We start from the raw sequence: 14,827 nt of genomic DNA on the forward strand, positions 1-14,827 counted from the left end.
GCACACGGCGGAGAAAGACGGCGTGAGGTCCCACAGCAGCCCACCTGGCATGGCTGGGATTGCATTGGGAGCAGGCTTCTCTCTGAACATTAGCAGTTGTACGTAAAGGCCTCCCAGGCATCTATTGGTATTTGGTTTTGCAGCATCACCGGTGCTCAGCAGAAAGAGACGATAGCCCTTGTCTGAAAACGTCATGCCTTGAGGCCTCATTGACCGAGCTGGTGCTCTGGAGGGTTGCATTGTGTCTTTCTGCTCAGATTCATGTGTCTGACTGTTCAACAAAAACATACAGAAATTTAGCTAGAACATTAGAAAATTTGTCTCCAGCGATAGGTAACAGGATGGAGATAAAGCTCAAACCGTAGGTTTCACACTAATTATATCCAGAAGGAGGTGAGGTTTGGCTCATGAAGAAGTTTCGAGACAGTAACAACATCCCATCACAGAAACAGTACTCGCTGTCCCCCAGAGCCCACAAAAGCTAGATACATACTCAAAACTCCTATTCACAGGAGAATATTTCTGGAGATGTATTCTGAGCAGCAGGATTTCAGCATCTTCCATCAGAATGAAAATATTTCTTCTTTACTCGTTTTTTGTTTGTTTGGGGTTTTTTTTGTTGTTTTTTTTTTTTTTTTTTTTTAAACAGATTTATGGTGAATATTGTATTCATTGAGTTTCGTTAATCCAGCCTCCTCAAATAAATCTCACATAGTTGTTCTCAGCAGTGAACACACATCTTAGAATTTCAAGATGTGCCATAGAAAAGTTTCTACTGCCTGATTAGATGGCCGTTTCTTCTTTTATGTATACATCTTAGACCTTGCTTCTGTGAAAGTCCATGCATACAGTACAAGGCATTTCCCTGGAAGAGCTTTGCCACTAAGTCAGACTACCACAATCCTGGATAGAAACTTCAGGAGCAAAAACTGGAAATGGAATACAAACTAATGCATGAACTGGAAATACGGCTTATACAATGGGCGCTTTCCCCTTGCAATAGATAAATTTTATGCTTAAAAGTTTAAATCGATTCCTCTGGATTTTTCCCCACTCGGCTCTTCTAATGAAAAAGAAAAGTTATTCTGAACACAAATAGCCTATACTAACACTGAAGGCAGTGTCAGTATCATCTATGGAGATCATCTTCTCACAAAACACCATTTAAACTGTACGTGATGAGGGATCTGATTTCATCAAGTAAAGTCAATAAGAGAATTGGCAAGTGGGAGAGAAGCAAACACACCAAGTTTCTGAATATCTTAGACTTAATAAAGGGCAACTAATTCATGTATCTCACACTACTTTCCCTATGACCATATTAGAACTATGCCAATGGAAGAAAGTATTAAAGATGCGTGTGAACATGTTGAAGTGGGAGTAAATATCAGTTCTCTTGGTAAATAATAATAATGACAGTAAGAGTATCTAAGAAGACACAATGCACTAAAAAATAATAAGCATAATCCCTTTCATTAAAAATGTTTCACTCCATGGGGCCAGTAATCCAAGCCTGTTTCCATAAGGCTCTGTTGTTTTAACAGCTGTGGCCATGGTGTAAAGTTTCCCATTTGGAGCCTGAGCACAATTAAAGTCCCCCTCAACACCTGATGAAATGGGTTCTTATTTACTAATTCATCTTGGTAATCAGCTGATCTTGAGGATGTTTGCAATGCTGTGTCCAGAGAAGTATAGAGATTATCTTGGAGCAGGCACTCAGGATGCCTTGGATTGCCTATTTATCCCTCCTTAGCTCTTTATGGAAACAGACACTTTATGCTCCTGCCTACTTCTGATTTCCATTTAGGATTTGGTTTATGAAGTTGTTTAGAGGCCTCAAAGAGATTAGAACCATCTAGTGGTAGGCACATTTTAGAGGTTTAAATTAAAGAGACCAGGCAGGAAAAGAGGGAAAGGAAGAAAGATCAGGGCTAGTGAGAGGGAATGATTGCAAACAGTGAATTAGAGTTCACTGTGGTGGCTGTTAAATTTTAGGTCACAATTTTGCCTCACCTTCATTAAAGCAAGAGTATATACCGATACCCCCTTCTATGTAGGTTTAGATGAGTATTAGTATTCCCATTTCAGAGGAAGAACAGCAAGAAACTCACTGACCCATGACTAACAATGCTCTTAGGATCGGGCAGAAATTCTGGTAGAGACAAGAACTGCTCTCCTGTTCTTAACTTCAGGCTAGGGGCTAAGCCATGAGGACATCCTTCCATGCTTCTGTACACACACCATTTTGTCCTTCAAGTGCTCCTCCCTCTGACAGCATTTCTGCAGCCAGGGTGAGGACTTCTTTCATTTGATCTTTCGTATGGTTATCTTCAACTTTTTCCCAGGTGTGGTCTCAGTAACCTTCCTTGTCTCCCTCTGTGTTCTGGCTGGCTTCCTTCCCAATGTCCAGTCTGAACCCCTGAAACCACAGCTCCCGACTTGCCAATTTGCAGCTTGCCAGCATGAGTTTCTTTCTACCCCCCTGTCTTTTCCGTGCGCTAAAAGAAGACAAACAAAACTGTGGAAGGGAATTGAAAAGGATAAGAACTCCATGAGGCTTCCTTTGCAAAATTTTCTCTGGATTGATCCCTGGGCAGCCAGGCTAATAGAAAGAGATGCACTGAATACATAAGGGGTACCCACCTTAGAAATGATTCAAATTCATGTTAGCATTCGTCTTCTTTTCTTTTGGGGACAGAATTGAAAAATCATTTTCCCTTTGGTTTTCCATCAATCTCACAGTCTGTTTTTCATGTGCTGCTGGCTTGTAAGAAGAGGTTTCTACCAGGCAAACATACGCTGTTCTCTGACAAACTTTGTGCACCAGGCTCGTGTGGATCGGGCTGTTTTATTTGTCCTCTGCTACATCTGGTTCCTTGGCTGGCCTCTTCAGCTGAAAGACAGAAAAAACATTTCATTCACCCATGCTGTGGCAACTCAGCAGATGAGGCCTGTGATCCAGTCCTCTTGCATTGGCCATAACACCACGTGTCAGGTAAAGGCTTGTATTCTGGGCGAATCCTTACCGGTGTGATGTTTTCATCATTGCTTACAGCAGGGGGATCAAGCAGAAGAACGGGCTGCAGATAGCTGAAGAGAAAAAGGCTCTTGGAATTTATTACTTTGGTTTTTTACCGGGAGAATAAGAAAGAAAAGGCAGCACCTCTTGGCAAACAGTTATATTAAGTGCAGTTTGCAAGAACTGCGTATGAAAAGAAGTTGAAAGGATTTTGATTGTTCATGTAGAAAGGAGACGAAGAAGAGCTAACGTGGTAAAAGAGAATTAAAAAGGATGTGGTTGCAGAAGGTAGCTTGGGAATGTCTGTTCTGCTGCTTCTAATGACAGGACTTGGGACTATTCACGTTAATAAAAAGTAGAAAATGAATACGCAAAATGCAATCATTTTTGTTCTATATATGACTGTGGAACTCACTCCGCTAGAAATGTTTAAGACTTAACATTCAAATGAGAACCAGTCACTCACACAGATATGAAGAATAACATTAACGGTAACAACTACATAGAGAAGGATAATAAACACTGCACTTAAGTTTCTCAGCAATTATTAGAAGCAGCAAGGTGGGGAGTAAACTGCTTATTAGAGAGTTCTTACATCTAAGTCAGAAACCTTTCATGTCGGCTTCTGCCAGCCAGCACTGTGGACCACAGCTATGGTCCGGCGTCACGATTTATATCACAGCTGCTACACAGACAGCATCACATCGATGGATTTCAGTTTAGCTCCCCTGGTAATTTTGTTAAACACTTGCCAGTGACTGTGGCTTGATTCTGTTCAAGAGTTACTCTTTTGAAGTGTTTTTCTTTTCTCTAAAGAAATAAAATACTCCGAAGTTAATCAGGGACCTGGTGTGCTTTTTTACATGTCACAAGGTCATGTATCTTGGGCTGATGACAGGGTTGCAAATGGAGACAAAGTGGTCAGAGGCTGCACTAATCCCTGGTATGAGGGATATGGAGGAGCAGCAAATAAAGCAGAGCCTATGTTAAGTGCGTGGGCAAATGCTTTTGAAAAAAATCCTCTAAATAGACTAATTCCTCTTTTTCCTACATGGACCTGGCTAACATTGTTTTGTGTTCACCCTGGGTGCTTTGGAGCTGATCCTGGGAGTTTTGCCTTCCTGACAGCCACAGGGCCAGACACTCTGCCCACGTACCTGTGAAAATATTCCTTGGGTTCAGCCGAACAAAGTGAAATAACCCATGCTGCCCTCTGTCTTTGTTATTGCTTGCTCACCCTAAGTCCTATGTGTAGCTGCTGCTAAAGGAAAGTTTGAGGAAGTCTGCCTGCCACAGAAATACTTTCAGGATTGCCTTTAAAAAATCGTTCTGGAGATAGATTTATATTTTGTTTATTTGCTTTCCTACTAAATATTCCTGCCTCTCACACTCACACATGCTCCCTCTGCCTAAGCCCAGCATTCCTCAGTCTGAGCTCAGATGCCGCAGCGACGGGCACAAACAGCCACACTGCATGAAACGTTGCAAAACCTTTCGGCAGCAAGTAACTTCAGGAAGGTGGTTTGTGTTCGTTGCTCCAGTAGAATGAAATTCAGCATTTCAATGAAAACAAGCAAGCAGTGTCTCTGGGCAGCACACAGCTTCAGAACAGCTTTGGTGTAGTTGGAAAAAAAAAAAAGAAAAAAAAAAAGAAATGGGGCTATTGCTTATAAGCAGTTTTTGATTCAGGCTCACTGTATATATGGATGTGCATACACGTGATTTTCAACTTGTCCTACTTAGTAACACAGCTACAGGTGGTATTCCCAACCCCTCCACCTTTTACAGAAATCAGATGAACGTGTCTTGGTTTGTTCTCCTGCAGAAAGGAGGGAGTTTAGGCACACAGGAACCCCATGCATTTGGATTCTGGAAGTGTCAAAGGAAACAACAAATCGCTTCCCTCCCTGTTGGGGTCCAAGGTTTTGACCTGAGTCACAAGCAGAGGCTGAAACAGGACTGCGATAACCCTGCACGGGAGTGGAGAGCCTCCGGCTTGTGCTCGGTCCCCAGCCCAGAAGCAGCCTCCGGTACCGAGGTGGGTCAGATGGAATTTGAAGGAGACAGAAAGAATAATGTCTCAAAATATTTCTTTTACTTGAATGCTTAGACAAGACCCCTTCACACCTCAGGGCACATCCTTTTTTGGCAATATTCAGAAATAATTAAGAAGAAGAAGAAAAAGATCTAGCTCTTCACGTGTATACTGAAGGCTGCAAAGCTGTAAAGTAAGGATTTCTGCTTTAGTGTGGGCAATTTAGCTTGACACTGGCTTAAATTGCCTTCAGTGAGGAGCAAAGAGCTTACGCTGACCATGGCTCCAGCCCTGGGACTGCAGGTCAGGCCAGCAACCAGGGAAAAAGGGTGTCATGGTGCCTGTGTGAGGGGCAGAAGCCCCCCTGCTGTCTCCGGTTAAAAAAGAATAGAATAGCAGAGAAATCCTCTTTTTAGATGAAGGCACCTGAGACAGCTCTGGCAGGACGCATTCGTGCTGGTGTTCCCCACGGGTCACGGTGCGGCAGCAGATTTGGGCCCCATCTCAACAGCAGAGAGGTCCCTGTGGGAGAGGGCAAATTCATCACGCAGGACGGCCCCACGCAGGGCGGGAGAGCCCGGGGAAGGTGGGAGCGGTGGCGATCGCCTCCTCGGCAAAGGCGAGCCAGGCCTGGGCTCCTCTCTTTGTCCGGGGCTGCAGGCGATGCTGTGCAGTCCATGCAGGCAAGGCAGAAACCGAAAACTATCCTCACCCCGGGGTCTCCCTGGCGGATCTGTTTTGCCACGCTCAGCTCTTTTCTTTTTAACGCTGCTTCCCCTCCCCTCCCCTTGAAGTTTTTCAGTCTTGACCAGCAGTTTCAATATCACCTCTTCAAATGTCACCTGCCATCCCCTCCTTCACTGGGGTTGCCCTTCCCCAGATCATTTCTACACACTTTAAAAAAAAAAAAAAAAAAAAAAAAAGAAAAACCAGCCAAAATCACCATCGCCACCACATCCTTCCCTCTTAATCTTGAGCAGTGCAGCTGCCCTGGCTGGGACGGGCTCACGGCAAAAGCCCAGCGGAGGCCGCACCGGGGACCCGTGGCCGGGGGGAAGCCGCCGGGCAGGCGGGGGCCACGGTGCCGCAGGTGGCTTGGCCTGGGGGGGGGCCACAGTTTGACACCTGGCTGTGGCCATGGAGGAACCAGAGCCTTGGGGCGGGGGGGGGGGGGGCCGCTCCTGAAAAACCCACAGAACCTGGGGGTTCTGCCCCGCGCCGTCTTCCCAGCAAAGGACTGTCTGGGCTCGGCTGCCAAACACGATGGAAGCAAGAGCTGTTGAGAAAATACTTAAAAATATCCATATTTATGCGTACAAGCAGATATGTGTATTCGTATATACACGCATGTATATTTATATGTGCTTATACAGATATAGATAGATACGCACACACGTACGTGCATCCGTAAGCGCCTGCCAGGCCCGGCACCCGCTGCAGGCAGGAGAAGGGGTGGTGGACCCCGGCGGTGGCACCCCGGCAAGCCGGGCACCCGGCTCGCCTCCCCACGGAGGGCCACGCCGCACCGGTCACGGGCACGGCCACGGGCACGGGTGCGGGATTGGGCCCGCGGGGCCGGGGAGCGCTGCGAGGGTTGGGTGGGAGCCGGGGAGGGGACCGGGAATGCCCCAAACTGCCCCAGGAAGAAGAGATCCCGCTCCACGAAAGGGACCTGACAACCCCCCGCTTCAAAATTAAAAATAAAATTTAAAAAGAAAACTAAAAAATTGGGAGGGTTACGTAGGGGTAGGAAGGATTATCTTTTTTCTTTTGGCAGCGCACGTAGGAGATGAAGGTAATTTGGGTGCTACGAATACAAGACGAAAATACACCTAATTCCATCATCATATAGATATAATATATTTCACTCTCACCACATAAATACAAAACATCCAAATATCCAAAACATTCAGAACAAAAGTTAGTAGCAAGGGCTCAGCGCTCGATTCATTCATTATTTTTTTCGACTAGTTGTCTAGAAACTTCAGACGTAAATAATTTACAATAAAATTACTATTTTCTTTCTGTCCAGCTCCTTCTGTCCAGTTCTGGTCTATAATTAATTCTATATACTACAGCAACCATTCCACTTTTTGTAAATTTTTTTTTTTTTTTGGTTACAGTTTGGTGGCACGTATTTATACAGTTTGTAAACGCCATGTGTTAAAGTTTAAAGAAAGAAAAGAAACTTAAAACCAAAGTAAAGAATATTTTTTTTTTTTTTTTCAAAGAACTAGCTAAGTACAGTATCCCTTTTCTGGCAAATTCAAGTACCGAAATTGAACAGGAAATATTCGATCTGGAATACTAAAAGATGAAATACATATGTTTGTGGAGAAAATAGCAGTAAGAATTATGAAGGGGGAAAAAAAAGGTTGTTACATAGATGTATTTCAAAGTACAAAAATAACAATAAAAGATACGCTTTTTATATTTTACGTTCGTTTTAAATGAAGTGTGAGCGATATACGAGAGGGTTATTTTAGGAGGAAGGAAGGCTAAGGGGGTTTTTTGATTTAGATGCGCGTTGAAATTATTTGGAAAAAGCAAAGAGAAAAAAATAATTAAAAAAAAAAAAGAAAAGAAAAATTACCATCGCAACAGATCTGGATGCAAATCGAGTCGCGACTTCCGCTATTTATCTGCAGGTTTGCTTTTGCAGATAAGGTCCGCAGGACTGGCCCGTGGGAACGCGAGGAAGGGGGGGGGGGGGGGGGGGGAGGAAAAAAAACCCAAAAGAAAAAAAGGGGCGTTGTGTTATCTCGAAGGGAGAGACAGTTTTACTCAAAATCTCTGCAGCCACTGGTTTCTGTCTCCCCGCTTCGTGCGTGTATTTTCAAGGCAGTCCGTTCCGGCCCTTCCCACATTCGAGATTTCTGGTGAAAAAAATAAAAGTTGCTGGACGTTTTCCCGGCTGGTACGAAGGGCCGACGGCAGGGACGCTACCCGGGGAGCGCAGTGCAGCGGGAGGGGGAGAAACGGGGGCCGCAGGTGGAGCCCCCACACCTTCGTGCTTAGGAGTCACTGAAGCGGGGGGGTGAGGGGGGGGGGGGGGACACGGGCACCGCCCGGGCATCACCTGGCAGCTCCGAAATCCTTCTCCCTCGCTTGGCGTTGGCCACAGCCGCTCCGAAAGAGCCCGGCCAAAAACCGCACCCCGTCCGCTCTCCCTCTCCGGCCCTTTCCTGACGGTGTCAAAGCAAACGAACAGACAGACAAACGCCCCCCCTCCCCCCAAACCACCCCCCCCCCCCCACCACCACCACCACCACCCCCCTCCGCCCCCCGCGAACCGACAAGACGGACCCCCGGGCCGGCGGGGCAGGGGATGAGCGGCGGGGGTGGGGGCGGGTTGGGGAGACGGGACGGCCGGACGGCCGGCCGGCCGGCTGCCCCGCTCCCGGCCGGGCTCCGGGGAGGTGGCCCGGCCGCCGGTTCCCCCCCGCTCCGCCCCGGTCCCCGCTCCGCCCCGGCCCGCGGAGGGAACCGCGGGCGCGGAGCTCGGAGGCGGCGAGGGAGGGAGGGAGGGAGGGAAGGAGGGAGGGAGGGAGGGGGGGGCTGCCGGCAAAGACCCGCCGCGCCGCCCGTCCCATAAATACCGCCACAAATCGAGACTATAAATATAAATACGGGGAAGTTACTTAGAGTCAGTCCAGTGCTTTTTTCTCAGCGCTTTCTTTATTGTTGGTCCGGGAGTAGGGCTCGAAGGCGGACGAGCTCAGGTAGCGGGCCGACAGTTCTTGCAAGTTGCCCGCCAGCGACCCGGCCACGGCCAGGGGAGCGGACGAAAGCCTCCCGGCCACCGAACCCAGCAGGGCGGGCACCGGCAGCCCGAAAAGCCCGTGCCCGGCGGCGGCCGCTCCGTGCAGCGTTGCCGGCGGGGGGGGACCCGCCGCGCTCCCGGCGGCCGGCGGGTGCGGGGAGCCGCCGCTGGGAGCCGCCGCCGCCGCCGCCGCCGCCGCCGCCGCCGCGGGGCCGCTGCCCGCCGCCAGGCCGGGTCCCCGCAGCGCCGAGCCCAGGGCTCAGGTAGCGCAGGGAGGCAGGAGACCGGGCAGCCCCGGCGGGGAGAGCAGCCGGCCTTGTTCCAGCAACCGTAGGACGCTGCAGGTGGCGGCCGTCTCGGATACCACCGACCGCAGCTCGGAGTCTTTGCCCTGGTCCTTTTTCTGCTTGGTGCGACGGTTCTGGAACCAGACCTTGACCTGCGGGCCGGGGAGAGAGGCAGGGTCAGCGGGCAAAGCCCCGCCAGGTGCCCCGGGACCCCCGGCACGGCTCCGCGGGGCAGCGGGGGGGGGGGGTTTTTTTTTGGGGGGGGGAAGGCTCCGGCAGGCACTCGCTAACGGGGAGCATCCTAAAAACGCACACCGCCGCCCCCGAGCGGGCTGCTCCCCGTTTCGGGGTGCGCCCGGTGTGGGGGGGGGGGGGGGGGGGGGCGGGCAGCAGAGAGGGGATCCGGGAGCCCTTAGCTCTCGCTATGGCTCTCTATGTGGAACCTTTAAATTTAGCCCAATTTACCGTCCGCCAGTCGTTCCCGGGGAGCCGGATCCAGCCAGGAGGCTTTATTCTAAGGCAGCTCAGCCGCAGCCCCGGGCCGGCCCCCCCGGCCCCCGCTCCGCGGCCCCCTCGCCCCCGGCCCCGCCGGCCGGGACCCCGCACGCTGCCACCGCCGCTGCTGCCCGGCCCGGGTGTCAGCACAGCCCTGCGCTTCTTTCCCAATCTCCCGGCCTGGACCGTGTCCTATGCCCACCCATTTGAAGCGATATTTAACTTTTAGAAGGGATGCTACAAGCCCCTCAAAAAACCAAACCAACAAACAAAAAAAAACCCCAAACACCCAAACCAAAAAAAACCCACAACCCAACCCAAACCAAAACCCAACAAAACCCCGCCAATAAACCAAAACCCCGAAACAGAACAAAAAACCACCCGTGGCAGTTTCCGTAACCTACGGGCTATTGAACTTGTCATTCCTATCCGGCAGGGGAAAGAAAAAAGCTAATTAGCTTGTCAGGGGAATTTATTGTCGTATGATATTTTGCAGAAATATGAAACCGGCTTTTAGAAGTTTGGTCTTTTTAGATGCTTCCCCGCACTCTGGCATAGTTTTAACCCGCCTGACCGCCCCCGGCCGCTCTGCTCGGCAGGGTGGAGGGGCGATTTGCCCCCCTCGGAAATACAAGGACTCAAAATACGGCCCAAATTTCAGTCCCGTCCCCGCATCTCTCGCCCCCGGGCAAGACCGCTCAGACCAAACCTCTCTAACCCGGCACCCCCAGGGGAAGGTGCCATCCTCCCCCCCCCCCCCCCCCCGCCCCTCCCCAACCCCTGGTTTTGGCAACTATTTTCTCCTTGCTGCGGGCTAGGGGCTGTTCGGCCTCTCCTCGCTTCTCCCCGGCCGCAGCAGCGCAACCTCCGCGCCCGGGGGGCAGCCGGTACCGCAGAACCGGCGGCACCGAGCCCCGGTGGCGGTGGGGAGCCGCTCCCCGACCCGGGGAAACCCGGGGAAGCGTTTGGCTTCTCGACCGGGCCGGGCCGGGCCGCCTCGCCGTGGACAGAACCCACGCGGCCGCGGGAAAGCCCGCGGGGCCTGCGTGCGGGGGCGCGCAAGGCCGTGGGACCCCCCCCCCCCTATTCTCCAGCAGCCCCCCTCCGGCGCTCCCCCTTCCCCAACCGCACATGGTTATAGGTCCCTGGCTGGGCAGCGCCCCCCCCCCCCCCCCCCCCTCGGCCGGACACGCGTGGGCACCTCGCGGGCCACCTCTGCCTTCTCCAGCGGGCCCGCGCCCCTGCCCGACAGCTCCCGGGGTCTGCGCGGGGGCGCGCAAGAGGCGCGCAAGAAGCGCGCAGGGCCGCGGAACCCTGCTCCCCTCCTCCTTCGCGCTTCCCGGCGCGCAGAGGGAGATGCCCGGGCCGGGGAGGGGGGGGGGGGGTCCGCGGAGGGAGCCCGGGGGAAGGACGGGGCTGGAGGGGGTCCGTCCCTCGGGGGCTACCTGAGTCTCGGAGAGATTGAGCTGGCGGGCGAGCTCGGTGCGCTCCCGCCCCACGACGTACTGGCAGCGCTGGAACTCCATCTCCAGGCGGTAGAGCTGCTCGGCCGTGAAGGAGGTGCGGGTCCGCTTGGGACGGTCCAGATCAAGCCCCTTAGGCAGAATAATCTCTCTGATTGAACCTTTGGCATCTGGCAAAGAAAGGCGCAGTCAGCTTTACACCCAGGCAACCCTCCGCGCTTTTTTTTTTTTTTTTTTTTTTTTTTTTTTCCTCCTTTTTGTTGGTGGTGGTGGTGGTGGTTGTGGTTTGGTTTTCTTTCCGAGGGAAAGAGCCGCCGTCAGCGCCTTCAAGACCGAGACCCGAGTGGGGATGGAGCAGGGTCCCTGAGGGTGAGGCACTGCACCTGGCCACTGCACCCAAGGAAGGGGAAAAAAAACCCCCAAACAACCAACCCAGCGAAGAAGGAAGGAGGGGGCGATGGGGGCCCAAGGCTCTGGAAATAATCCCCTCAGCCCATTTAAAAATGGGCTTGAATATATCGCACTGACAGTACGACACTGCGGAATCCACCACGGCCCCTCTGGGAAGCTGGGGAGAGATTTTCCAGGCCGGGCTTTGTGCCTGGAGTGCAGGGCTACTCTTTGTTCCCCCCGGGCTCCGGCTTAGGGCTTGCTGAAAGCCGCCACATGCACCCAGCCATCCCCCCAAAAATGAAATCTCCTTATTATTATTATTATTTTATTTTTTTTTTAAGAACAAGTTTCCCATGGGGGAAAAAAAAAAAAAAAAAAGGAAAAAAAGCAGGCAGGAGCTTTCAGGGCATAGGCAGTGCTGGCTGACTGCCCACCGTGAATCTGGGGACACCTCCAGCCCACCCAGCATCCCGGGGAAAAAGCATCGTCGCCGCTGCTGCTGTGGGGTTTTGGCAAAGAGGAGAAGAAGGAGGAGGGAAAAAAATCCAACCCAGCAACCCAAACCAAGGCACCAAACAGCCCGCAGAAACCTCACTTTTCCGGTAGCCCCGACCGAAAGAAAGCGGGACAAATCTTATTAACACGACTGTCAAGCTAGAGCCAGATTCTTGTTACATTAAAGCCTTCCCAACTTTGCTTGCCGCAATTTTACCTCCTCGGTACGTGTTAAATCAGAGACAACCACATCATTTTAATCTGACCCGTCTCTGGGTCAATCGGTCGCGCAAGGATTAATTATTGTTTACAAGGCCTGCTTCGCACTAATTTTGTTCCGATTCTGTTCTCTCCTTCCTCCCCCAAAACGCACCTTAATAAAACTGAATTTTTTTTTTCAGTTTGTTTGGGGGTTGGGGAGGTTTGGTGGTTGGTTTTTTGGTTGGTTTTGGTGTTTGGTTTTTGGGGTGGGTTTTTTTGAAGGGACTAGGAATAGAATGATTTAATTAGTTTAGCCCGGGAGTGAGACGAGGGTTGAGGAAAATAAAAGGTATAACTGTTAAAAAAAAAAAATCATTTTAAAGCCCTTCGTCATTCTTCCGTTGTTTTTAAGGCTGAGGGTTATTTAAAAATATCCCTCTCCGCTGGGATGCTGGGCGCGGGGAAAGGGGGGGACAGCGTGAACCCCTGCCCTCCCGAGAGGACCTTCCTGCCCGCTCCCACAGCCATTGTACGCGGCCGCGGCCGCAGGCGGGCGGGATGCGCGGGCGCGGAAGAAGCGCGCCCGGCCGGGGGAGGGGGGGGGGGGGGGGGGATCAGAGCCGCAGCCCCTCCGAGGGAGCTCTTAGTCCCAGCGGGTTCCCCGCGGGGACGGGCACCCCGGGAAAGCTGCAAAGCAGGAAAGAAAAAAGAAAGAAGAAGAAGAAGAAGAAAAATTAAAAAAAAAAAGAAAAAAAAAAAAAAAGAAAGAAAAAAAAGAAAGGAAAAAAAAAAAAAAAAAAAAGCAAAAGCGGGGTGGCCCGGTGCAGGGCAAAGCCGGGGAGGAACCACGGCGGCTTAACTTTCCCCCGAGCGGCTGGCGAAAATTCCCCGAAAGCAAGCCGGGCTGGAGCGGGGCTGCAGGGCACAGCCCGGCCGGGGTGGGGGATCTCTCCCCCGGAGCCGTGGGAAGGTCTTTCGAGCCAGGGACGGACCAAAGGGAAAGCAACGAAATAAAACACATCTCCCGGGCGTGAAGAGAGCTCACCTTCCCCCACCCTCGCGAAATACCTCAAACTCATACCTCTAACTAGGATCCTCCTGCAATAGTCCGGATCAGCCGAACTAGATTTACTTTTATTACAATCTTCCGTAGCTGCAGAGGCAGAAAAAGTCCCTTGCTGATCCTTCAAAAAAGAAGTAGAAATATTTCCTTCAGACCCTTTGCTTTCCTTGCCCTCTTTATGTCCGTTCTTCGAGACCCGGTTAGCTTCAGTCTCTGAACTGCATCTAACGTCCATTTTGTCTTGTTTCCCAAACATGTAGTGCAATAAAAACAAAACAAAACAAAACAAAAAAAAACCACCAACAACAAAAAATATAGAAGAGTAGAAGAAGAAGAAGAAGACGAAGTCTATGCTGGATATTGCACGGCTTAGGGTCAGATCGGTGGGGATCTGTAAAGCACCTTGAGTAAGGAAGATCGGGTTTTATCCCACTGGAAAAGCAGCGGCTTCCTCAGTCCCAGCGTCCTAATGTGACTGTCCAGCTTCCCAGAGCGCCCAGTGATCAGGTACTCGACAGTACAACTCTAAAATGATTTAATGTCTGCCTTATTACAGAGACATGTAGTTGTTAGACACACAGAGGGACGCGCACTCGCTGTTTCAATTGATTACGGGTAATTTTGCAGCCTCCACATTTAGGTTACCTCATGAATACACTAAATTGTTTGGATAATATATCAGATCGTAATGGATGGTTTGTGTGCTTGTCCCCAATCAAGTAGAGTTTAGCCAGTGAATAAACTGAAATGATTGGTCTTGCTTTCAGGAAACACACAATCAAAAGACTGAGACTTCCAGAAAAAAAAAAAAAAAAAAAAAAAAAAAAAAAAAGAGAGAGAGGAAAAAAAGGGGGGGGGGGAGAGGGAAAAAAAAAAAAACTTTTGACAAGATTCACCCTGAATTGTTAGCACCATTAGCAGCCATTATTAACTTTCTTCAGTATGCCTTTGACCTCCCGATTATATAGCGCCTTTCTCCAAAGCACGCCAAATAAATCTGAATAAAGCTGCTAGGAAGGGCTGGAAAAATGCAGTTGTAGGGGGGGGGGGTGGAAAAAAAAAAAGCCCCCCGAATTCTAAACAAACAAACAGATCCCCAGCACGCACACACACAAAAAGTTCTTCCTTCAAGCAGATCTCTCCAAGGAAGCAGGTTATCTTGGCCAGCAGAAATCCTCCTTAACACATCTCCCCACAGACAGCCATCTTAAACTCCTACCTCTCCTTATTTCAGTCCCGATACTTGCTTTTTGTGCTTCTCCCTCTGTGTGTGTGTGTATGTGTGCGTGCATGTGTGTGTGCTAATTCTGCACCTTCGCAAACACTGAACCTATTCGCGGAGCCTGCTCATTGAAAAAAAAAAAAAAAAAAAAAAAGGGGAAAAAAAAAAAAAAAAAAAGCCAGCTTTGTGTGCAGTGGATCCAGGAGGGGGGAGAAAGGGAGAGGGGGAGAAAGAGGGAGGGAGAGAGGAAGGGAGGGAGGGAGGGAGGGAGAGAGAGAGATAGCCCGTGAAAAATCTCAACTGCGTGATCCACTAAAGGAGAAAAAAGTTTTACTCTAGCTATTTCATTGTCTCTGCCACAATATCTTTGAGAACCGCAACAGCCAGTAAT

The 14,827-nt window shown here is 50.6% G+C and overlaps 1 protein-coding gene across 1 annotated transcript; it reads right to left on the reverse strand.

The window, feature by feature from the left end:
• Positions 1 to 8,701: 8,701 nt before the first annotated feature.
• On the reverse strand, positions 8,702 to 13,621 carry VAX1 (ventral anterior homeobox 1). Its single transcript, XM_049810503.1, is given in 3 exon segments — positions 8,702 to 9,256; positions 11,045 to 11,232; positions 13,233 to 13,621. Coding segments are annotated over 3 exon segments (981 nt in total). The 5' UTR covers positions 13,471 to 13,621.
• Positions 13,622 to 14,827: the final 1,206 nt, after the last annotated feature.

Source organism: Accipiter gentilis, chromosome 9 (assembly GCF_929443795.1).
Source record: "Accipiter gentilis chromosome 9, bAccGen1.1, whole genome shotgun sequence".
Lineage (NCBI taxonomy): Eukaryota > Metazoa > Chordata > Aves > Accipitriformes > Accipitridae > Astur > Astur gentilis.